The 23,650-nt window shown below is 40.1% G+C and overlaps 1 protein-coding gene and 2 long non-coding RNA genes across 7 annotated transcripts in view; 2 read left to right on the forward strand and 1 right to left on the reverse strand.

The window, feature by feature from the left end:
• LOC138370647 (uncharacterized) lies at window positions 1-16,188 on the forward strand. Of its 3 annotated transcripts, XR_011230192.1 has the most exons (4): window positions 1-15; window positions 1,908-2,096; window positions 7,169-7,331; window positions 16,084-16,188. It is a non-coding gene; the product is annotated as an uncharacterized lncRNA (long non-coding RNA). The 3 variants fall into 3 exon arrangements; XR_011230193.1 differs by lacking the exon at window positions 1-15 and having other exon boundaries at window positions 1,823-2,096; window positions 16,090-16,188; XR_011230191.1 differs by lacking the exon at window positions 1-15 and having other exon boundaries at window positions 1,830-2,096.
• LOC138370649 (uncharacterized) lies at window positions 16,081-22,275 on the reverse strand. Of its 3 annotated transcripts, none has more exons than XR_011230195.1 (5): window positions 22,137-22,275; window positions 18,963-19,096; window positions 17,739-17,792; window positions 16,719-16,794; window positions 16,081-16,157 (listed from the first exon to the last, which is right to left on the reverse strand). It is a non-coding gene; the product is annotated as an uncharacterized lncRNA (long non-coding RNA). The 3 variants fall into 3 exon arrangements; XR_011230194.1 differs by lacking the exon at window positions 22,137-22,275 and adding an exon at window positions 21,744-21,881; XR_011230196.1 differs by lacking the exon at window positions 22,137-22,275 and adding an exon at window positions 20,215-20,283.
• Window positions 21,757-23,650, forward strand: part of Adss (adenylosuccinate synthetase) — a 26,543-nt gene continuing 24,649 nt past the window's right edge. The window contains exon 1 of the mRNA XM_045744536.2: window positions 21,757-22,003. Within this exon, the coding sequence (XP_045600492.1) occupies window positions 21,839-22,003 (165 nt within the window). The 5' untranslated portion in view covers window positions 21,757-21,838. The remainder of the gene's footprint in view (window positions 22,004-23,650) is intronic.

A 23,650-nucleotide genomic window follows, 5' to 3' on the forward strand; every position in this document is an offset into this window, starting at 1 on the left:
CAAGGTAACAATCAGGTGAGAACATAAAATATAAGGCTGATCTATTAGCCTCCGTTAGCAAAATCCGGGTACAGCATAAGAATATCTTCCAATATTCCTAAGTGTATGAAGTAATTACAGAGTTCAAAGTACCTTATACCATTTGGTCTGAAGTAACTTATAACAGGGCAATCACAGATATAGTGTTGGTGAGTATGTCCCAGCTCTTGTTCACATAGTTTACAATTGGAATATTCACCATTGGGGGCTATTCATTACCTGCAGCCACCTGCGATACATATCGATATCCTAGCCTAATCCTGGCAATTACAATGTCACACTGTCATTGTGACACTAGTGGAAGTTTTATGCTGTCCATTCATATAATTCTCGATTCTAAACATGTTTACTTAGTTTAGTTCATTAATTATGCACCCCATATATCATCTTGTGGGCGGTAGTGGAAAAGGTTACAGAGGCACATAAACATGTCATAGCTCCTTATACTCTTGCTTTCTGGCTTTTGTGTGTCAGTGACTGCTCTTCTGTGTTCCCTAATTTCCTAAAATATTGCGGCTTTGACAGAAGAGATTGGAATGCCCATATCCCACTCAACTTCAGGCTTATCACATTCAGTTTTAGCTGCCTTGTTTGTGTCATCATGCTGGACAACACCTATATGAGAAGGTATCCATACAAATGAGACTTTGAAACTCCTACTGTTTGCAATAATAATGTTTATAATGGAAGTTACAACTACAACCTTTTGAAGATCAATGCTAATTTTATCTAGATAATGTAATAAACGAAAGTTTTCTATGTCAACAGAAAGGCAGAAATATAAGCTACACTTTAAATACTTGTCATAAATATAACTGAAGTGAAAGCGAAGATATATGCATTTGATACTGTACAGTTTCTTGATGGCTTGCTCTAAGAGTGTGAAGCCCTTCACACCAGCCTATAAATTGTGTAATTTATTTCCATATATGCTAATTAACCTTAAAATCTATATGTCAGAAGGAAGGAAGATGTAGACGTTAATGTGACAACATTTCAAGAAATATATCTCTCTTTAAAGTTAAATAATACAATCCTATCGCCGGTGTCCGGACACATGAAAGCTACTTTTTTTTTTTTTTTTTTTTTTTGAGATATATACAAGAGTTGTTACATTCTTGTACAGCCACTAGTACGCGTAGCGTTTCGGGCAAGTCCTTAATCCTATGGTCCCTGGAATACGATCCCCTGCCGCGAAGAATTGTTTTTTTCATCCAAGTACACATTTTACTGTTGCGTTAAACAGAGGCTACAGTTAAGGAATTGCGCCCGGTAAATCCTCCCCGGCCAGGATACGAACCCATGACATAGCGCTCGCGGAACGCCAGGCGAGTGTCTTACCACTACACCACGGAGACTGCTGATACTTAGGTATCAGTGGCCAGCCAGGTGGAGATCACAGGCTGTACAATACTGATAAATTATGTAATTCACAGAGATACGTTGATAAATATTAATGTTTTATATTTTATTAAAAATACAGGTATATACTTTGTTTCATACGATTCAACGATTCTTCGCGGCAGGGGATCGTATTCCAGGGACCTGCCCGAAACGCTACGCATACTAGTGGCTGTACAAGAATGTAACAACTCTTGTATATATCTAAAAAAAAAAAAATACGTTAAATGTAACAATATTTCAGTATATATTATATAAGCATAGTATATATAATTCAGTATATACAATATATAATAAGAGTGTCAGACCACGGAGGAAGAATTGAAACAGGAATTTCCTTTAGTACTTTCTTATATTAATACATCTTCAGAGCGAACCATTCCTTCTGAAGATGTATTAATATACGAAAGTACTTGGAGCATTCTATTGTGGTTTTAATATTGAACAATTATACATATACGAAACAGACAAATCTGGTGTCCGAAATAGTAAAAATATTAGTGTGCGATGTGATCAATGTAAGGGGGATATTGGGTGTGCCTCGTATCCCCTACAACAACAAGAAGTTCGAGAGCGATGAGGCCGCCACCTACTAGCTTCAGGATGTCGTCGAATCTAAATCAACAATATACTATCGCCGCTACTTTCTCGGAAACGTAAGTACCTGCCGCTTTACTTCTCTCACCCTGCCTTGCCTGGCCTGGCCTGACCTGGCCTAGCCAGACCTGACCAGACCTGACCTGGCCTAGCCAGACCTGACCAGACCTGACCTGGCCTAGCCTTACCTAGCCTAGTCTGACCTGACCTGGCCTAGCCTTACCCAACACTAATCACCACACGTGACAGCCCAAACGAATCGCAAATAAGTACACGTAACAAGTCATATGCCCGGACACTCTTTCACCTTGGGGACTGAGTGGTAACTATTGTATAGAAGAGCCGGCTCCCTGAGAGTGGTAAGAGGGCGTGATAAGAGGCTAACGTGTGGTCTTGAAGGAAGTCGATAAAGCAGACAATTTTCAAAAGGAAGGGCAGCATAACGAGCAGACAGGAATGGACAGACAGTCGGTTATCCCATAATGTGTAATACGCCCCGCACAGCATGGGTGGAGTGGGGGGGGGGGTTGTAGCAGGGCACAGTATAGTGATGGTGTGGGTGAAGTACACACCCACTGAATTCCTGCCATCAATAATTGTTTTCATAACCATTAGAACAATGGCATCCCTCCAGCCACCATCCTTCCACTGACCCCCTCCTCTGGTCCTCCACCTCAGACAATAACCCCCCCACACCCCCTCTCCCTTCCAGACATCAGCATGTCAAAATCAGTACCATAATGTGTTTAAACTATTTAAACTAAGTCATTGTGTATCTCAAGGTATCTTAATTCATTTGAAAGTGTACATGTGCATTCGTTCATATACTCGCCTAATTGTGCTTGCTGGGGTTGAGCTCTGGCTCTTTAGTTCCACCTCTCAACCGTCAATCAACAGGTGTACAGGTTTCTGAGCCTATTGGGCTCTATCATATCTACACTTGAACCTGTGTATGGAGTCAGCCTCCACCACATCACTTACTAATGCATTCCATTAGATATAATCATATATGATTACACATAATCATATTCATTCTATACACATAATCATATATGTGTACGTCAACGTATACATACATGCGTATATATACCTCATATTAAAATACTGATAAACGAATGACCATGAACAAATTAATTTATAATTGTAGCATTATATATAATTTTAATAGACTAATTACGTGTTTATACATTTGAATGGTCCAGACAGGTGGCCAGCCTTGGACATATACACTTCTGGTAGGCACAATGACCTCATGTTAGACCCTTGATAGATTATGTGAGAGAGAGAGAGAGCTGGGGCAGGGAGGTGCATGCCCCAGGGAGATAATCCATGCCCATGCCCCAGGGAGATAATCCATGCCCATGCCCCGCCTCGAGGTCAGTTCTCGAGTCACACCAAGAATAACAATCGAGCAAGTTGTTGTTACGGCCCTCTCGGGACGCAACGGGGTTCTTACTCTGATGTTGTTAGAGGAAGATATATATCCGTTCCCAAGCCAGTAGTGGCTATCAAGGGATGTGATCCGTGACGCAAGTAACTTAAAGGGGGAAGGGAAAGAAAGTTAAGAACTTAAGATTATAATTCACCGTCACCAAATAAATAAATAAGATATAAAAGAGTGCACAGGGGGAGGGGTATAAACACTTATTTACAGGGGAAATACACTGTAGTCTTCTGCTGAAGACTATGGATCCTCGCTCTAAGTGTTAAATCCTCGGTGCTTCTTCGTGGCCTCACAACGAATCCTCTAGGAAGCTGAGCCTACCCTGGCCACAGGTCAGCCAAAACACAGGTCCACTGGGGGCACCGCCGTGGAGGCCGTCAACCACAAATCCAGCAGAGGCTCTGCTGGCAGGTTCCGGACCCGCAACGCTGGTCAGGCCACTCCACGAACGATATAAGGGGAACGCCCTAGACAGGAGCCTCGTGTGACACCACAAATCACTCTCCTGTCCTCGATACCCCAGTGGATGATCGTCTCCAACAGTCGGTCCCGGGTAAATCCTCTTACTGCCACTCCACTGGCAGGCTAACACACCACAGTGTTCTTCCGGGGGGACGACTTCACAACAGCTGCAGCAAAGTACAAGGTATGGAGACGGCTGCCTCGGGTAGACTGACTCAACCTTCAACACAGCGGTCCCAGGTCGACTCTGTAAACAGACACGTCATCAATGACTGGGACACACTAAAACACCTTACTTACGGGCTCTGGCACAAACACCTGACGTATCCAGTCCATAGATGGCGCTGTCGTCGGAGCACCACCTCACCAGAGGTCAGTGGCGGCGGTGTAGAGTGCTGAACGGGACTGGAAACTGGCCCTCGTAGCTGATACACGGCATCCTCACCAGGTGTCGTCGGCGTTTGGCGGGGGGTTTCGGGAGCCGACCCACAGATGGCGCGGTCGTTTACTACTCCGTGCTCGGACGCTGGATCCGGGTTCGTAACAGTTGTCCTGACCAGAATGTGGCATATTAGGGAGGGTTGAGGAATAGGAAGCCTGTCTGATAGGGCTCTTGGCAAGCAGCTCTCCCTCAGTCTACCTATCTATATGGAAGAAATGTATCTAGGCCCTCCTCCCCCCTGCCTATTCTCTCTCCCCCACCTTTCTTCCTTCATTTCCTCCCTCCTTCCCTCCCCCTCACTGGTGAGAGAGTAGGAGTGTGAGAGTGGTTAGAGAACTCGTAGTTCTCACGCTCGTGAAATTGTCTGCGACCCTGGAGGAGTAGAGCGGAGGGGGGGGGTGAAAGTAGGTGACGATGGAGGAGTAGAGGGGAGCATTATATGCAGTGAACGTAGGTGTCTATGGAAGAGTACATCATAGAGGAGGGTGAAAGGAAGGTGATGATGGAGGAGGAGAAGGGAGGGGGTGTGAAGGTAGGTGATGATGGAGGAGTAGAGGGGAGGAGGGGGGGCAAAGGTAGGTGTCTATGGAAGAGTACATCATAGAGGGGGGTGAAGGTAGGTGGCGATGGAGTAGAGCAAAAGGGGTGGGGGGTTGAAAGTAATCCTGAGTTTAATTTTTTACTTATATATAGTGCCACCTCGGCTTACGAATGAATATTTATGAACTTTTCGGGTTACGAGCCTAATTTCTTCGAAAAATTTGAATCGGGTTACAAACTTTGCCTCGGGAAAGGAGTTTATTGATATACGTATGGGCTGACCTAGCGCGTGGTGGCATGGTGATCGCGCCTCAGTTTACCAGTGTCTCCTGCTGTAACAGTGCAAGTATTTTGCACTCTTTCATGTATAATTGTGAATTATAATTGTGGGTGGGTGTGTATGTGTGCGTGCGTGTGTGTGTGTTGGAGAGGGTGCGAGATGGTAGTGGAAGAGGGAGCCGGCCTGGCTTGTGCTGACAGGACTACTATTGAACAAAGAGGTGCCTTGTGTACTGCAGGACCCGCCTGGGTCCTATAAGGGTTAGTTTTGCTTCTCGGGCCTTATTTGGGCATGAGGAAGAGAGTACACAGCTTTCCCCACGTTGGGGAGGGCTGGGAGATTCAGTTAGCAACCGCCTTACACAGAGAGAGGGTGACCGGCCAGCTTCCTCACCCTGACGGGTGACACTCCAGGCACCCTCAGGGTGTATCCGTCTGAGTTGTGAGGTAAGAGTGTCAGTAATGCATTGTCTTGATTGGGTGTCTTAGTGTTGACGAGCTAGTGGAGTCTGAACCATTTAGCCATGTATGGTGTGGGCGTGTATGGAGTGGGTGATCCCCCCCCCCCTTTTAATTTGGTCAATATTGTGTTAAATAGTAGGATGTCAAAGTGTTAATTGGAATAATTTGAGAAAATTTGGATTCAATAAACATCTATGTTTAGAATAACAAACTTTTGTTTAGTCCTCTTTTTGAATCAATGTCCCCACAAGTAAGAGTTAAGGCTAGCGAGATATCTTGATGAACACGTGAGAGATAATTAAATTAAGCAGTGTTCCTGTCGCATTGTTTAAGTGGAAGTGAATTTAGATTCAATGACAGGTGGTGGCAGCAAACATCAGAACATCTTAGTATAACATCACAGATAGAATAAAATCAGTCTACACCCCCCTTTCTTTTTATTCCTCCTACATCACTCTACTCCTCCTCCTTCATTCTCTCCCTCCTGCCTCCCCTCTTCCCGTTCGTCTCCCCGTTTTCTAGTCCCGCTCGACTCTCTCTCTACCTCAGTTCCCGCCTCAACCCCTCCCCCATGTTCTATCCACCCATCCCCTCTCTTCTCTTCCCTCCTCCTCTCTCCTTCTTCCTTTTTACTTTGTTTTTGATTTTCTACACAAGCCATCAACCCCCCCCCCCCCCCCCCCCGTTACACTGCCTAGTAAGTATCGCGCCTGAATTCTTTGTAAAGCATTACATTTGTTTTGGGATTTTTGGCTATTTGAACATAAAATTTGTTATGATATATCTTGCCATGAGTCCCAAGAAAGCCAGTGGTAAGGTTCAAGCCAAGAAAACACATGTGAGAATGACCATAGAGGAAAAACAAGAGAGCATTCATAAACATCAAAATGGTGCACAGGTTGTTGAACTAGCTAGGCAGTACAACAAATCTATGTCAACAATATGCACTGTACTTGCTAAGAAAAAGGACATTATGAGCATTAAAGTGGCAAAAGGCATATCAACAATCCCGAAACAAAGAACACAAACACTTGAGGATGTTAAAAAGTTTTTATTAATTTGGATACACAACAAGGAGTTAGCAGGTGATAGCATTTCAGAGGCCATCATTTGTGAGAAACCAAGGCATTTGCATGAAGACCTTTTAAAGAAAACCCCTGGAACGAGGGGGAAAAAAATGAATCAAGTTTGAAAATGTGAAAAGTTTGTGTGACAATAGAGCCTCGTGGAAAACTTTTGCTGTGGTCATTACCTGGTGGAATGCACCCAGGATGGAGTATTAGGGCTATACATCTTTTAAATCATAAAAGTAATAAACATTTCCCATCAACCTTACAAACAGTATTAACCTATTTTCATGTATTTCCCCCATGTGCATTTTAACAAAGTTGCTAAATTGCCTTTATCATTCTGTAAAATTTCAATTACAGTACTGTATGTATAATTTTGTTAGTATAAATGGACTGAATATTCTGAAATTGCTATTAATTTTACAATTTCAGATTCAAAGGTGGTCTGGACACCCAATTTGGTCAGACAGGTGAAGAGAGCATTTAGGATAGTTCGAAGAGATGAAGATGGTCGCAATTGTGTTCGAAGAGGCAAACGCCCCCCTTTGCTCCTGACATTATGTTCAACCATTGACCTCTGCACACCTAACACAAGGTAGGTTGAAAACTCCTCCTTCATGTCATTGGTACATTAGCCAGAAACTCAGGGCTCATGTAGGAATATCCCTAAAAAAAAAAAAAAGTGGCCCCAACAATGCATCCTCCAAGTCTGGAGGATGAGCAGGAGCATTGTCGAGAAGCAGGACCTTGAGTGTCAAACTTTTCTCTTGCAGATATTTTTTGATGGCAGGGCAAACCACTCCACATCACAGTTTTTCTGCACGTTATATATTTTTTAAAACTCTTGGATTTTTGGAATGATACACGAGCAAGGGTTTAATTTTCAAATCACCACACAGCACAAGAGTTAGCCTATCCTGACACAAGTTAGCCCAAGTTAGCTTGTGTCCGGGCAGTGACGTCTCCTCTTGGGTAATGTATGTCCTCTTCGGCAATTTTTTCCAGAATAGCTATGTCTCCTCACAATTAAACACTTGTTGTGGAATGTATCCATCAATACAGCACAGTGTATCTACAAAATTTTAATTTTTTACTTATATATAGTGTCACCTCGGCTTACGAATGAATATTTATGAACTTTTCGGGTTACGAGCCTAATTTCTTCGAAAAATTTGAATCGGGTTACAAACTTTGCCTCGGGAAATGAGTTTGTTGATATGCGTATGGGCTGACCTAGCGCGTGGTGGCATGGTGATCGCACCTCAGTTTACCAGTGTCTCCTGCCTAGTAACTATTAACTATCGCGCCTGAATTCTTTATAAAGCATTACATTTGTTTTGGGATTTTTGGCTATTTGAACATAAAATTTGTTATTATATATCTTGCCATGAGTCCCAAGAAAGCCAGTGGTAAGGTTCAAGCCAAGAAAACACATGTGAGAATGACCATAGAGGAAAAACAAGAGAGCATTCATAAACGTCAAAACGGTGCACAGGTTGTTGAACTAGCTAGGCAGTACAACAAATCTATGTCAACAATATGCACTATACTTGCTAAGAAAAAGGACATTATGAGCGTTAAAGTGGCAAAAGGCATATCAACAATCCCGAAACAAAGAACACAAACACTTGAGGATGTTGAAAAGTTTTTATTAATTTGGATACACAACAAAGAGTTAGCAGGTGATAGCATTTCAGAGGCCATCATTTGTGAGAAACCAAGGCATTTGCATGAAGACCTTTTAAAGAAAACCCCTGGAACGAGGGGGAAAAAAATGAATCAAGTTTGAAAATGTGAAAAGTTTGTGTGACAATAGAGCCTCGTGGAAAACTTTTGCTGTGGTCATTACCTGGTAGAATGCACCCAGGATGGAGTATCAGGGCTATACATCTTTTAAATCATAAAAGTAATAAACATTTCCCATCAACCTTACAAACCATATTAACCTATTTTCATGTATTTCCCCCATGTGCATTTTAACAAAGTTACTAAATTTTAGGGCTAATCTTTGACACTCGTTTGTCTTTGTCGCCCCATATTTTTTACGTCCGAGTTGAATGCTCTAAGGCCCTTAACTAACTTTAGGTCATGTCCCATACTTCTTGGGGAGCTAATCGACACTGCTCCTCTCTTTACATTCCTCTCTCGTTCTGTCTAAACTCGATTATGGCCCTGTTTACTCGTCTGCTTCTCCTTCTACCCTTCACCATCTGGACACACTGCATCATACTGGGTTACGGCTCAGCTCTGGTACCTTTCCTTCGACACCTACCCTAAGCCTGTATGTTGAAACTGGCGTCCTGTTTCTACAGGATCGCCATGATCGCTACTGTCTTCTCCACCTTGCACGGTCCTTACAGCACCCTCACTCTTGCTTATGTCATGCCTTGACCTTTACCCATCCTGTGGTTCCTGTTCCCCTTCACCACCTATCTCTTTCTGTACGGTTGTCTCTCTTACAAAATGCTCTTTCAGTTTGTGTTACCAATATTTCCCCTCGTGTCATTCCGTCTTTGCCCCTATGGAGGGGTCCCCGTTCCTAAATTCTGTAAGCCTTGACCCACATGACTAAAACTTTTACCCCTCCTACAGTTCTAAATCACCTTTTCCTTGAACACTTTTCTTCACACTTCCACTCTATTTCCGTCTTCACCAATGGGTCTTAAGTCTACAGACGGTGTAGGCTACTCTGTTGTTTTTCCTGACTGCACCTTTGTGTCTCCTGCCTCCGGAGACTAGCATCTTCATGGCAGAACTTTATGCTATTCTCTATGCTCTTCATCAACTCTTTTCTCGCTGTCAATCCTCCTCTGTGTTTGTAGTTGACACTTGCAGTGCCCTCATGGCTCTAGAATCCTTTAATCCAGTCCATCCTTTGGTAGTTGAAAGTCAACATTGGCTGTTTCTTATCTCCAGTAGATTTAAGACAGTGGAATTTCGCTGGATTCCCACCCATATTGGTGTGTTCTTAAATGAGCGTGCGGACACTGCCGCTAAGGAAGCTATCCGCACCTGTCCCATCTCCTGTAAAGGTATTCCTTATTATGACTTTTACCCAGTTATTCATTTCCCCATTCTTGCCCGTTGTCAGGGTTGTTGGTCTTCTGTTACTGGTAACAAATTGCGTGCTCTTAAGAGTAGTGTGTTCCCGTGGCCTTCCTCCTACCACCGTAACCGGTGGTGGGAAACGGCTCTGGCGAGGTTGTATATTGGTCATACACGTTTAACTCACGGGCACTTAATGGAGCGCTGCCCTGCTTCTTATTGTCCAAACCGTTGTCTCTACATGTCCTGACTTCCAGGACTTACGTGTCTTGCTTCCCGACCATCCCTCACTGTCAATTGTCCTTCGATAAAATTCTTGGTAAATTCAATGCCTTTGATATTGTTCGCCGTATGCGTTTTTGTTCTTGTATTGGCGACGTTAGTGATATTTAGCGCACTATGATTATCCCACACATTTGATGGTTTGATAATTACTGTACTGTACAGTACTTTGGTTTGGAATGTATCAAATAAAGTTGTTTCATGTATTCAAATGTGTGAGAAAATCCACTGGGGCTGTGAGATGAAGCGAACCTGTAACAAAGGCATTGCCAGTTGCATACGCTACCACCACTGATGGTAAAAGTCTTACAACTGGATATCTTGTGTGATGGGTTATGGTATCACAGCTATACTGAACCAAGATGGTATCGCTCTCCATCACATAAATGAAAGAAATGCTGCTATTGGCCTTGCAGTGTGTAAGTTGCAGGTGGAAACAAATGAAAATTATCAAATAAATAATTAAACAATTTACTGAAATAGTAATGAACAAAAATAACACATGACAATACTTGACTATCATGTAATGCAAAGGTGAACAAGTTAGTATGACCTTAAATGCAAAAAATAAACTATAAGCAATGAATAAAAGTATGAAGATATACTGGTGTTCTGAAGACAGCTACCATACCACCATGGCATCAGTCACATGATGTTGGCTGGAAGTGGACGACGGGTTAGAGACACCAAGGTGATACTAGAGCACTAAGGGAGAGATTGCCTCTCCAGGGAGGCAGCGCTCTTTATATAGTCCGGCGGTGATGACTCATCCAGTGTCAACACGAGGTGGACATCTGGTCAACTAGCAAACTGCTCGTTGTGGCTGGCGGTGCCTTTGTGTTGATCTGTACCACTGTCAGTTGAAGGCGGCTAACTGCTTGTTTGTGGGGACAAACTGCCAGTTAGCAGTGGCGCCCGGCTTGCCTCTGAGTCGTACCAGGCCGTGCCAGGCCCTGGGGGGTATGGAGAGGTGGCAGGACTGATGACTCTTCTGGGCTGGTGTAGATGTATACTTCCAGTGCAGAGGCATTGAAGGTGAAGGGAAAAGGCAGTTCCACTGCTATGCAGGGGATTCACGTAACACTTGTGAAGCCACAGAAAGTCTGGAGGCCCTACTGAAGCCAGTCCAAGTATTAAATAAAACCCCTGAAGTACGCCGGTGAAGGGTAAAATGAAGGGTGAAGCAAGACCGTATGCCCCAACTTCAGGCACACACAGAAAATCACGTTTTGGTCCCGCCTCTCAACTGTGTATTTGAAGTTGGGGCGTATGGTGTTGAACTGCTTCAGCCTTCACCTGAGTGCTTGTAGGTCTTACGTAATACGTTGACTCAAGGAGGGGCCTCAAAACTTGCTGTGATTTATGGGGAAATCCGGTTGTAAGACTTTTACAAAGTCAGTAATATACTGTGGTAGAGTATGCAGCTGCCAGTGCCTTGGGCAAGGGTTTACGTCGCCTCACAGCTCCAGTGGATTTTCTGCTTGGTGTATATCAGGTTGTGATTTTGTGTGTGTACCGTATTGTTATGATCGCCGTCTGATAAGTCCTTTCTGGCCTCAAGAGTCATTTTTACCCACCTAGAAAGATTGCAGATGGCCAAAGCAGTTATTTAAGTTAAGAAGGGACAAGTCTTAAACAGAATTTTGCATAATATTTGACTGTAAAGGGGTAAATTGAGGTAGATTGAAAAACAAAATGGTGAACCAGGCAGGCGGTACTCACAATTAGGCGAGTACACTCGGGAACTTTTAAAGTGCAACCAAACATGCTTTAGGCTCTCACAACAAGAGGTGAGTGGTGGTGGCTCAGGTGCTCAGCCAATCAGAGCACCTAAGGAGGGAGGGCAGGAGTGAGAGGGGGGTGGTATGTGGAAGTTTGGTGACAGTTGTGTGTAGTTTGTTCATCTTCATTGTAAGTTTCATGGCTTGGTGTGCATTTCCCTAGTAAATTTAATTAGGGAAAAATTCAGGTGTTTGATTTTTTAAATCAACTTTTTAAATGTTGAGTTGTTAAAGCCTCAAAGTGCATGGAGTTGGTTTGGGAGTATGGCATCCTCATGCTGTTGAATGCTCGCGTGAGGTAGCAAAGGTGATGTAAAGTTGTGGGGTGTACATGCTTGGGATGACCTCTCTCGGGATGGCTGGTGTTAGATCTGTGTGTTTGTCGGTTGTTGAAAAGCCGTCATCCTTTGCTGTTGTGGTATTGATTTTACATTGTTCATCTTGTAATTAATACTGTAGTGCGATATCTAGGGCTACCATTTGTAGGTTTAAAATGTCTAATACAAACAGTTGTCCAATGAGTTTTAATAGGAAATATCATCCACCAAGCACCATTGTACAATTATATTAATTGATAGTATATGGATTGTGCAGAACTGCTTAGAATGATCTTTAACACTTGGCTATATTGGTCATGTCAAATACCTGCACGGTGAATGCTCAAAGACCCTTTCTTTATTCAGTGTTGTCACATACCTCATGGGGGTAAGGATAGGCAAACACTCATTCGGTTAAACTTGCCATGTAGTACTTTCAGAGCTCAGTAATTTGGAATCTGGTTAGCACTTTCCAAATAAATTGACCTTTAAAGTGAATTCCTATTTAGGTTTAAAACATTATACCGAATGAGAAACTCGGATTATATAGCCGAACACCAGAAATGTTGTTATTCAATTTGGTTGCCTAAAGCACATTCAAGGACTACACATTACATGGCATTCCAGGATTCCTCTATACCTTGCCTTATGCTGTAAACATTGCCACAACCCTGTGTTTTATTGATTTAAATGGCCACAGGGAGGCATACAACACTGCAGATTATGATGTCATTAGTTATCCACTGTGCTGACAAGTGGGCTGACTGATGTTCGTTGACACCTGTATCGTGCTTCAATTTAATCGCCAGGAGATCACCCTCTCACTAGACTCGTCTGTAGGAAGTACAGTATAGTATCTCAAATTACCTTGGATCATAAATAGCATAAGACTTGGGGGTAGGAGAGGGTTGCAGTGTTTGTCATGGCTCTCAGTTGTTCCTGGTATTAGGCAATTTAGTTCTGGAATCATTTTTGTTGGCCAATGTTAAACTTTTTCGAAAGTAGATGTTTTTCTGAAAGGGAGGGGGGGGGGGGGAACCTCTATGCTTGGATACAGTTATCTAAGTGAATACTTAGATTTATACAGTAGAATAACTACCTTCTTTTCCTTAGTCAAAAAGGTTCCTTGTTTATTTCTAGGGACTTGTATTTTCTTTTATTTTTAACTGCAGCAACTTTCAGTGAATGATAGATTCTTACTGAAAGGACCTTTACTTCATTGTTGTTGCTTTATGGTCATCTCATTGTGTACAGGGATTCCGCGAAGCTTTTGGGGTTAGTCTTTGACACTCGTTTGTCTTGGTCAGCCCATATCTCTTGCCTCCGAGTTGAATGCTCTAAGGCCCTTAACCTCCTTAAGGTTTTGTCCCATACTTCTTGGGGAGCGGATAGGCGCACGCTCCTCTATTTGCACTCCTCTCTTGTCCTGTCTAAACTCAATTATGGTTGCCCTGCATACTCTTCTGCTTCTCCTTCTACTCTTCGCCATCTTGATGCTTTGCACCATACAGTACTGGGTTGCGTCTTGGCTCTGGTGGCTTTCGTTCGACTCCCGCCCTTAGTTTGTATGTTGACACTGGCTCTCTCTCTCTTCAGGACTGCCGTGATCGCTACTGTCTTCGCTATCTTGTGCGGTCCTTCCAACATTCTTCCTCTCGCCTCTGTCGTGCATTGACTTTTCCTCCTCCTGTGGTTCCTGTTCCTCTTCATTATCTCCCACTTTCTGTCCAGTTATCTCGCTTACAGGATTCTCTTTCTGTTCATATTTCTAATGTTTCTCCTCGTATTGTTCCTTCATTACCTCTCTGGAGAGTCCCCCTTCCCAAGTTTTCTACGTCCTTGACTTGTATTACTAAAGCCGTTACCCCTCCTACAATTCTGAAAAGCCTCTTCCTTGAGCACTTTTCTTCGCACTCCCACTCTATTTCCATCTTCCCTGATGGGTCTAAGTCTGCGGATGGTGTGGGCTACTCTGTTGTTTTTCCTGACCGTACTTACATGTGTCGCCTCCCTTCGGAGGCTAGCGTCTTTACGGCAGAACTTTATGCTATTCTTTATGCTCTTCGTCTCTTGCTTTCTCATTCTCATTCCTCCTTTGTGGTTGTAGTTGATTCTCGTAGTGCCCTCATGGCTCTAGGGTCCTTTAATCCTGTCCATCCGGTGGTCATTGAGATTCAACATTGGCTGTTTCTTATTTCTAGTAAATTTAAATCAGTAGAGTTTTGCTGGGTTCCCAGCCATATTGGTGTTTCAATGAGCGTGCGGATGCTGCCGCTAAGGAAGCTATCCGTTCTTGTCCCATCTCCCGTAAAGGTATTCCTTATTCCGACTTTTATCCTGTTATTCATTCTTCCCCGTTGGCAGGGTTGTTGGTCCTCTGTGGTTGGTAACAAGCTGCGTACTCTCAAACTTAGTGTGTCCCCGTGGCCTTCCTCCTACCACCGTAACCGGCGGTGGGGCACGGCTGTGGGTTGGTCATACCCGCTTAACCCACGGTCACTTAATGGAGCGCCGCCCTGCTCCTTATTGTCCGAATTGCGTTGTCCCTCTTACAGTTGTGCATATCCTTGTTGAATGTCCTGACTTCCAGGACGAGCGTGTGTCTTGCTTTCCAACCGTCCCTCGCAGTCACTTGTCCCTCGATAGAATTCTAGGTGAATCGGATACTTTTGATATCGTTCGCCTTATGCGTTTTTGTTCTCGTATTGGCATTCTTTGTGATATTTAGCGCCCTCTGATTATTTAGCACTTTGATGGTGCTACATGGCCTTCCCGGTTTGGTGCCTTCTTTTGGTAATTACCTTACCTTCATTGTTGTTTCATTTTAATGTGGTAGTTGTGATATGGATTGTTCTGGCTCACGTGCAAGGTCTTGGATTTTTTTCTGTTTTATATTAAGAAATTGCCAGTCTTGTTACTATTTGTAGAGTTAGAGATCTGCATTAAGGCCTCAATATTATATTCTTTATTTTTTTTTATAACATGTTATCAGCAATTTTTGTGGTTGGTAATATTTAGATTAATGTCAGTGATGTATATGACAAGGGTTAAGACCCCTTGTGGTATGACAGCATTTTTCCCAGTCATTTCTTTAACAAATGAAAGGGTCCTCATAACCATTCTTTTGTCCTTTCTACCATGTACCTGTTTGTTGCTTCTTGGTCTTTCATTTGGTACTTTGGCTATTAAAACAATGGCCTTTGGTAATGTTGCAATTACCATTTCTAAAAAAATGAGCAGGTTCGTTAGGCAGGGTTTGTTTTTAGCAAACAGTTTTACAAAAAAAATTCCATTCCTTCAGGACCTTGCAGATGTTAGGTCAAACTAATTGACAGTAATCTGTTTTGCCCTTTCAAACAATGAAATATTTTACCTAGATTAAAACCATCAGAGTATCTGAAGTTTGGCAGACAAATCATTTAAGAGCTTTGATTAAATGTAAGTTACCAAAGACTTTGAAAACCATGTTGTATAGATGCTTCAGTGTCACTTTTCTAATGTTTTGTAAATTTACAAATGATCTTTAGTTAATTTAATCATAATTTGTACAAAGCTTAGGTGTTGCATAGCTTTAAATTTTCTTTCAAATATGAAAACAAATATTGACTAAAGTTTCTTCCACTTTAATATTTCAGACTAATTTGCAATATTTGTTAGTTTATGTAAATTTAATAGGTAGTCCACTTTTACATCTTTTCAATGCATTTTGCATGCACCTATGTAACAAGTTACAAATAGGTGTAAATTTTACCAAGTATTTATTTTCAAAGTAAAAAAATTTCAGATGTTTAAACATTGCATCAATAGTAGTAAACAATTTCCAGCATAATTTCAGGATAAGGTATATAAAGTAGTTTCATTAAAATTGTTTTATTTAATAAGTTTTACATATAGTATTTATAATACATCTAATATTTATTAGTTTCAGGTTGTGGGACAGATGCTCCTAGATGAACAGAAGATCCAAAAGGCCAAGACAACTCCAGAGACAATCGCCTGTAAAAGAAAAATAAACATTAAACAAGGACACTACTTTTATTATCACCAATACCTAATAATAAGCCCAAAAAATCCTAACAGCCTATCTTTTAAGATAGGCTCAGCAAGGCCTATCCCTTCCTCTGATTTTAGTGCAGAGCTTGTTCCCTGAATGGGTGCATTACATCCACCACTTTAGTGCCATCAACACATTGTACATATGCTTTACTGAAAGCACTGTACAATGTATGCTAGGCACTAAAGTTTTAGATGCATCCACCCATTCAGCAAACAAGCCCTGTGAGAATTAACAATGTAACCATTGTTAAGGGTCCCTAAACCTATGCAAATCTAGTCCATCTATTAGATGGGTAGTAGAGCAAAGCTCTGAAAAAGCCAAGCCAGGGAAATCTGCAGGACTGCCTGGTCCCCTTTTATGAAATGGGGTAGGATCAGTACAAACTGCATCATCCCCTGTGGGTTGTAACAGTAGGACATGGTTACACACCTATAAATGGACTAGATAAGAGAATTAAGATTAGGTCATTGATATAGCTAAAACATCAAATTCAAACTCACCCACTTTTGTAGATTTCCTTTTGCAGAGTAAAGGAGCCTCACTCCAAGCCAGTCCATGCATCATAATCACTTTCACCTGAAAAATATTTCAAATTAATTTCATATTTAAAGCCAATCTTGCTTTACTTTTCAAATTAGCATTCAGTACTTTACAAATTCAGATGGAAAAAATTTCTTTAAGGAATTTACTACTGCTACTAGAATATGTAGGAAAGGTAAAGATCTAATTTAGCAATATAAATATATATGGCATCAATTTGCCAAGTTTCAGTAAATGTCATTTGAGAAACTATCCACAACTGCTCTTCAATGGGAATTTACATTAATCTTTAGCCTATATTGATCTTTAATCTATATTGTTTATATTTCTCTATATTGATTATATATAAATCTATATTTCAGACTAATTTGCAATATTTAAGTGGAAGAAACTTTAGTCATTAATCTTTAATCTATATTGTTTAAAGTTATTACTATTTTTTTACTTTTATGCAAATCTATTCAGATTAACCTTTACTACAACTCCTGATTCTGTTTAAGCAATTAACTCTTCCAACTGACAGAGGGACTTCTGGACTTTCCAAACCACATTCTGGAAAACTATAAATTTAAAACCAAGCTAAAGTAAACATTGAATATTTTTTTTACTTTCAAGGGAAAAATACCATCACTTAGAACAAAACTTTTTCTGCCATTAACTTTGACTCATGATTACCCTTAACAGTGTTATACATTTATAGATTAAAGCTTATTTAACAAACATTTAATGTTAACTAAGCAAGATTTATATTTCATTAAAATTATTAATAAAACACTCAACTATGCTGTTTAAGATCTAATGCCCCACATTAGAATTTTCACAATTTCAACATACCATTCTATTCAATACATTCCTGAAAGGACTAAACTTGCAGATATGGTACCCACTAGCCTAAGCCTAGACTTCCATACCCTAATATTTAATAGGTTTTTAGCAATTAACTTCTACCCTCTAATTCCAATGTACACAACACTACTTACTGTAGATCTGCAAGTATTTTCCTGCAGCTCTTTGTTGCCAGGACCTTCCACAACCTGTCATGTGAACAGTAAATATTACTAAAAAGTTATTTGCATAGCGATGTTATTTTGTTCATACCTGTACCACCAGTTTAACAGTTGCCATTTTAAATGGCACACTAAGTATCTTGTTGTCCCATCTTTATTAATTACAAACAAAGCTATAGCCATTTCAAGTCAACATCCTATACAAATTTTATTTTCCAACAACTTTAGTCATGAACATTTTTCTGGAACATTGCAAACAAACTTTAATTTAACAACCATGTATAACATTTGAATAAAAGCAATACAAAATTTATATATACAAATTATTATTCTTTTGCAACCACTGCTTACTACTAGGGGGACAAATTTATTCTGTTGAATTATGTACCAAGCTTTTTAGTCTGAAAATTCATAATTAACCCAACTATACTACCAAGACAATGTGTTTTACTAAATTTAGTAATACTTTTACACTAGCAACTATACAAGGCCATATTCTCTCCAGTTATCACCACACTTCTGCAGGTGTAAGGTTCTATCTCCCCCATCTGCAGCACTTATGACCACACTTGGTCTTTATTATAAATTTCTTTATGAACCTGATACAGTACTGTTAATGGATTAAATGTTTTGTGGGAACAATTTAGCTACAGTTCTGCCAAAGGAATGATTAACACACCATGCAAGCCAACTAATATTAAAGTTATAAATATTTATTAAAAGCAGAAGTTTTTATCATATGGGATGTTATTTTAGAAGAATGGGTGGTGTGGTAGTTATGTTATGGTTGAGTAACATGGTACAAGAGGGCAAGTAGTTGCTGAGCAAGTAGGCCAATTTCAATTTCTAGCAAACTGGCAGATACAGCAGAAGTGCACACTTTCTGCATGGATTCTAATGGCTAGAGAGTTACTGGCCACCATTCACTAATGACTAGGGGAAGTTAGCTCAGAGCATCTTTGATGTGCTTTGATGGCAACGAAAATGTTGCCCCCTTCAAAAGTTAAGCTTGTCTACAGCATTTCTTTTTTAATTAACTATGGAAGGGGGAGATTCTGAATAGCAAGTACTGCCACTGGCTTATGGCAAAAGATTCTGTAGCAATAGAACTATAAGCCACACTTTCTCCCCCCCCCCTTCCTCCCAACTGTTCAGTGTCAAAAGGGAGGGGGGGTGTCCATTTAATGTACCACTTACATTTTAGTGTGGGCTTCATCCACTATTCTGATGTTAGCTGGAACATTTGTGCCAGCTGCTGGTTTGAAAGGGAGGCATACCATGTGCCAATTCAGGAAGCTTTCCACATTCCTCACTGCATGTCAGCTCAGGACCTAGGAACAATAACATGGCTGAAAAAGCAGCACAAATACAATTCGGTCGACAAACAGCGTCATTTAAAAAAAAACAGACATTAGTTGACAATAGAGGGGTAAGGTAGGTACAGGGAATTTATTAGGTATAGCTTCGTTTTTATCTTAAACTGGTTGAGAGAGGTACAGTCTTTAACATGGTTGGGAAGGTCATTCCACATTCTGGGTCCCTTGATTTGAAGAGCATTTCTAGTTTGATTGTACGTACTCGTTGTACGTACGTTGAAGTCGTACTCTAGGAATATCAAAACTGTATTTATTTCTGGTGTGGTGCTCATGGGTTCTGTTACAACCTTCTATGAAGCTTTTGAGGTCAGGATTGGCATTACAGTTCAGCGTTTTATATATGTATAATACACATGAGAGAATGTGCAGTGACTTAATATCTAACATATTCAGAGATTTGAGTAGGGGTACCGAGTGATGTCTGGGGCCAGAGTTGGATATTGTCCTAATAGCAGCTTTGTGTTGAGTAATTAGAGGACGTAAATGATTTTGGGTAGTAGAACCCCAAGCACAAATACCATAGTTGAGATATGGATAGATGAGGGAGTAATAGAGTCACCAGGCCCGCAGGGCGGGGTACATAATATCTGATCTTAGAAAGAATGCCAACAGTTTTTGAAACTTTTTTTGATATATTTAGAATGTGTCCCTGGAAATTCAGCTTGTGGTCAATGAGAATGCCAAGAAATTTGCCATCTAATTTGTTACAAATTTGGGTATTGTTTATTTTGAGATTTATTTGATTAGAGGATTTATTGCCAAACAGAATATAGAAAGTTTTGTCAATGTTAATGGTGAGTTTGTTGGCAGTTAGCTAAAGATGGACTTTATTTAGCTCAGTATTTACTGTGGCATTTAGAGCAAGGGGGTCAGGACTGGAGTACATGAAGGTTGTGTCGTCAGCAAATAGAATTGGTTTGAGGTGTTGGGAGGCATTTGGAAGGTCATTAATGTAGATGAGAAAGAGGAGAGGGCCAAGTATGCTGCCCTGAGGAACACCAATGTTGATGGGTAGGGTGGGAGAAATTGAATTATTCACAGAAACATACTGGAGCCTGAACTGTGTGACTCACTATAGATGTAAAGTGCCTTGTATAGTGACTGTTGTGAGCTTCTTGTTGAATCACTTGTGACACAAAAGATTACTGATGTGTGTACTTGTGTGGGTGATTAAATATGTATTTGTATACTTATATATATATATATATATATATATATATATATATATATATATATATATATATATATATATATATATATATATATATATATCCTGCTTAGGTATATGTATATATATATATATATATATATATATATATATATATATATATATATATATATATATATATATATATATATATATATATATATATATAATAATAATAATAATAATTTTTATTTAGGCAAAGGTACATACATAAAGAGATTTTACAAAGTTTGTTGGCTTTATAGATAGAGCTAGTACATACAATGCCTAATATATATATATATATATATATATATATATATATATATATATATATATATATATATATATATATATATATATATATGTCGTACCTAGTAGCCAGAACGCACGTCTCAGCCTACTATGCAAGGCCCGATTTGCCTAATAAGCCAAGTTTTCAGGAATTAATTCTTTTTCGACTACCTAACCTACCTAACCTAACCTAACCTAACTTTTTCGGCTACCTAACCCAACCTAACCTATAAAGATAGGTTAGGTTAGGTTAGGAAGGGTTGGTTAGGTTCGGTCATATATCTAAGTTAATTTTAACTCCAATAATACAAAATTGACCTCATAAATAATGAAATGGGTAGCTTTATCATTTCATAAGAAAAAAATTAGAGAAAATATATTAATTCAGAAAAACTTGGCTTATTAGGCAAATCGGGCCTTGCATAGTAGGCTGAGAAGTGCGTTCTGGCTACTAGGTACGACATATATATATATATATATATATATATATATATATATATATATATATATATATATATATATATATATATATATATATATATATATATATATATATATATATATATATGTACATTTATGTATGAGAATGTGTACATGTATATATAACATTAAAAATTTTGTAACTAGCATCAAAAATTTTTATTTGCTTAGCTAAACGAACTAGAGGGAACCGATTATATATGTGCCTCTGTAATCAGGCTTTACACGAATGTAAAATCAACATCATTTCTATGTACCCTCTTAACCCCCCCAATGTACCTTCTTGTATATAAATATATATATAAATAAAGATTGACAAGAATAATGTAGAATAATAATAATAATAATAATAAGTTGAATAATAATCATAGAGTAAAATAATCCTAATGATAATAACTATAAAATAGCTTAATTATGATTCTATAGTTAGTATTAATGAATTCCAATAAATGACTAATATAAATCAAATTACAATTAAATTTAAAGATAACGGGGTAAGATTATAAATGAATAAGATTTAAAATTATATTGCTCTGAAAACTGTATCAGCATCTAAACAAAATATTTTTTGTTTTTGTTTTTGAATTGGAATTTGGCTACTTTAATTATAAATTCGCTACTTTTAGACCATCAGCTCGTTACTTTGAACAATTCGGATGTGGCAACTGTGGAGAGAGAGAGAGTGAGAGTAGCGCCTCTCGTGCTGGACTCAACCAGTGAAGTTTCCACCGTGGACGATGGCTGGTGTGAACGGCGTGCGGACAGAGTTGTCAAGGAAGCGGGTGAGAGCGGAGCCATGCAACAAAGTGACAGTGGTCCTTGGAGCTCAATGGGGCGACGAGGGTAAAGGCAAGATGGTGGACATGCTGGCGGGGTCATCAGACGTGGTGTGCAGGTGTCAGGTCAGTTAATATATACAGCCGGGCCGGTGCCACTGATGCAATGCTCGGCCCGCACAACATCCACTATTCCTCCCTTCCCTTACCTTACTACTCCCTTCCCTCACCTTGTTATTACTACCTGTGTGTTGTTTACCTTATTCACATGCATGTTGCCAGTGTCATATTTGAGCAATGATCTTTCATCTTGCCTGTATATAACTTTTCACTAATCCTGCTTAGGTATTTTGTGTAATTATAAATTCAAGGCCAAGCAGCAGTCGCCAGGTGCTGTGGACTATATACTGGCTTCTGGTTTTTTCATATTAGTATACTAATAAATATCAGTTGTCTGAACCTAATCCTTTAGCAGTTAGATTCAAATTATAGTGCAGAGGTTACAAAATAAAGTGCATTTGAATTTATACAATACAAATGCTTTCTAAAATTTTATACATATACGATTATTGAATTAGATTTACTACTTTTTAATTTCAAGTAAGAATTGTTGAACTTTTCTATGACTTTGAAAATATTACAGTATATATATTACCTGATTTACCTGAGGCCCACTAACTAGTGGCCTCGATGAGGACAGGAAGCCGATGACTTGTGAAGGGTCCCCCCCCATTTGCCTTGATCTTTTCCATGTATATTTTGAAATTCAGCATATTTACCACAGTTTTGGTAGGTATCTTTGGCAGGTAGGCAGTTCCATGGGTTAATAACTCTGTGAGTGAAAAAGCATATCTTGTTCTGACCTACATTTTGGCTTGTTGAGCTTGATACTGTTGCTCCTTGTTTGTTACAGCTGAGGCACTCAATTTTTCTCCTCTTTCTTTCTCTCCCCCTCTTTCTTTCTTTCTCTCCCCCTCTTTCTTTCTTTCTCTCCCCCTCTTTCTTTCTTTCTCTCTCCCCTCTTTCTTTCTTTCTCTCCCCCTCTTTCTTTCTTTCTCTCTCCCCCTCTTTCTTTCTTTCTCTCTCCCCCTCTTTCTTTCTTTCTCTCTCCCCCTCTTTCTTTCTTTCTCTCTCCCCCTCTTTCTTTCTTTCTCTCTCCCCCTCTTTCTTTCTTTCTCTCTCCCCCTCTTTCTTTCTTTCTCTCTCCCCCTCTTTCTTTCTTTCTCTCCCCCTCTTTCTTTCTTTCTCTCCCCCTCTTTCTTTCTTTCTCTCCCCCTCTTTCTTTCTTTCTCTCTCCCTCTCTCTTTCTTTCTTTCTTTCTCTCTCCCTCTTTCTTTCTTTCTTTCTCTCTCCCTCTCTTTCTTTCTTTCTTTCTTTCTCTCTCCCTCTCTTTCTTTCTTTCTTTCTTTCTTTCTCTCTCCCTCTCTTTCTTTCTTTCTTTCTCTCTCCCTCTCTTTCTTTCTTTCTTTCTTTCTTTTTCTCTCTCCCTCTCTTTCTTTCTTTCTTTTTCTCTCTTCCCTCACTTTCTTTCTTTGATAGCAGATTTTTGCTGGGTGATGATGGACTTGAGGTGGTTTGCAGTGGTTGAACCCCATGCACAGATACCATAATTAAGATAGGGATAGATTAGAGCATAATATAGAGATATGAGAGCAGAGTTAGGTACACAATATCTGATTTTGGAGAGTATACCAACTGTTTTAGAGACTTTCTTAGTTATGTGTTGTATGTGGGTGCTGAAGTTGAGTCTCTTGTCTAGGAATAGGCCAAGAA

Source organism: Procambarus clarkii, chromosome 32, assembly GCF_040958095.1.
Source record: "Procambarus clarkii isolate CNS0578487 chromosome 32, FALCON_Pclarkii_2.0, whole genome shotgun sequence".
Classification (NCBI taxonomy): Eukaryota; Metazoa; Arthropoda; class Malacostraca; order Decapoda; family Cambaridae; genus Procambarus; species Procambarus clarkii.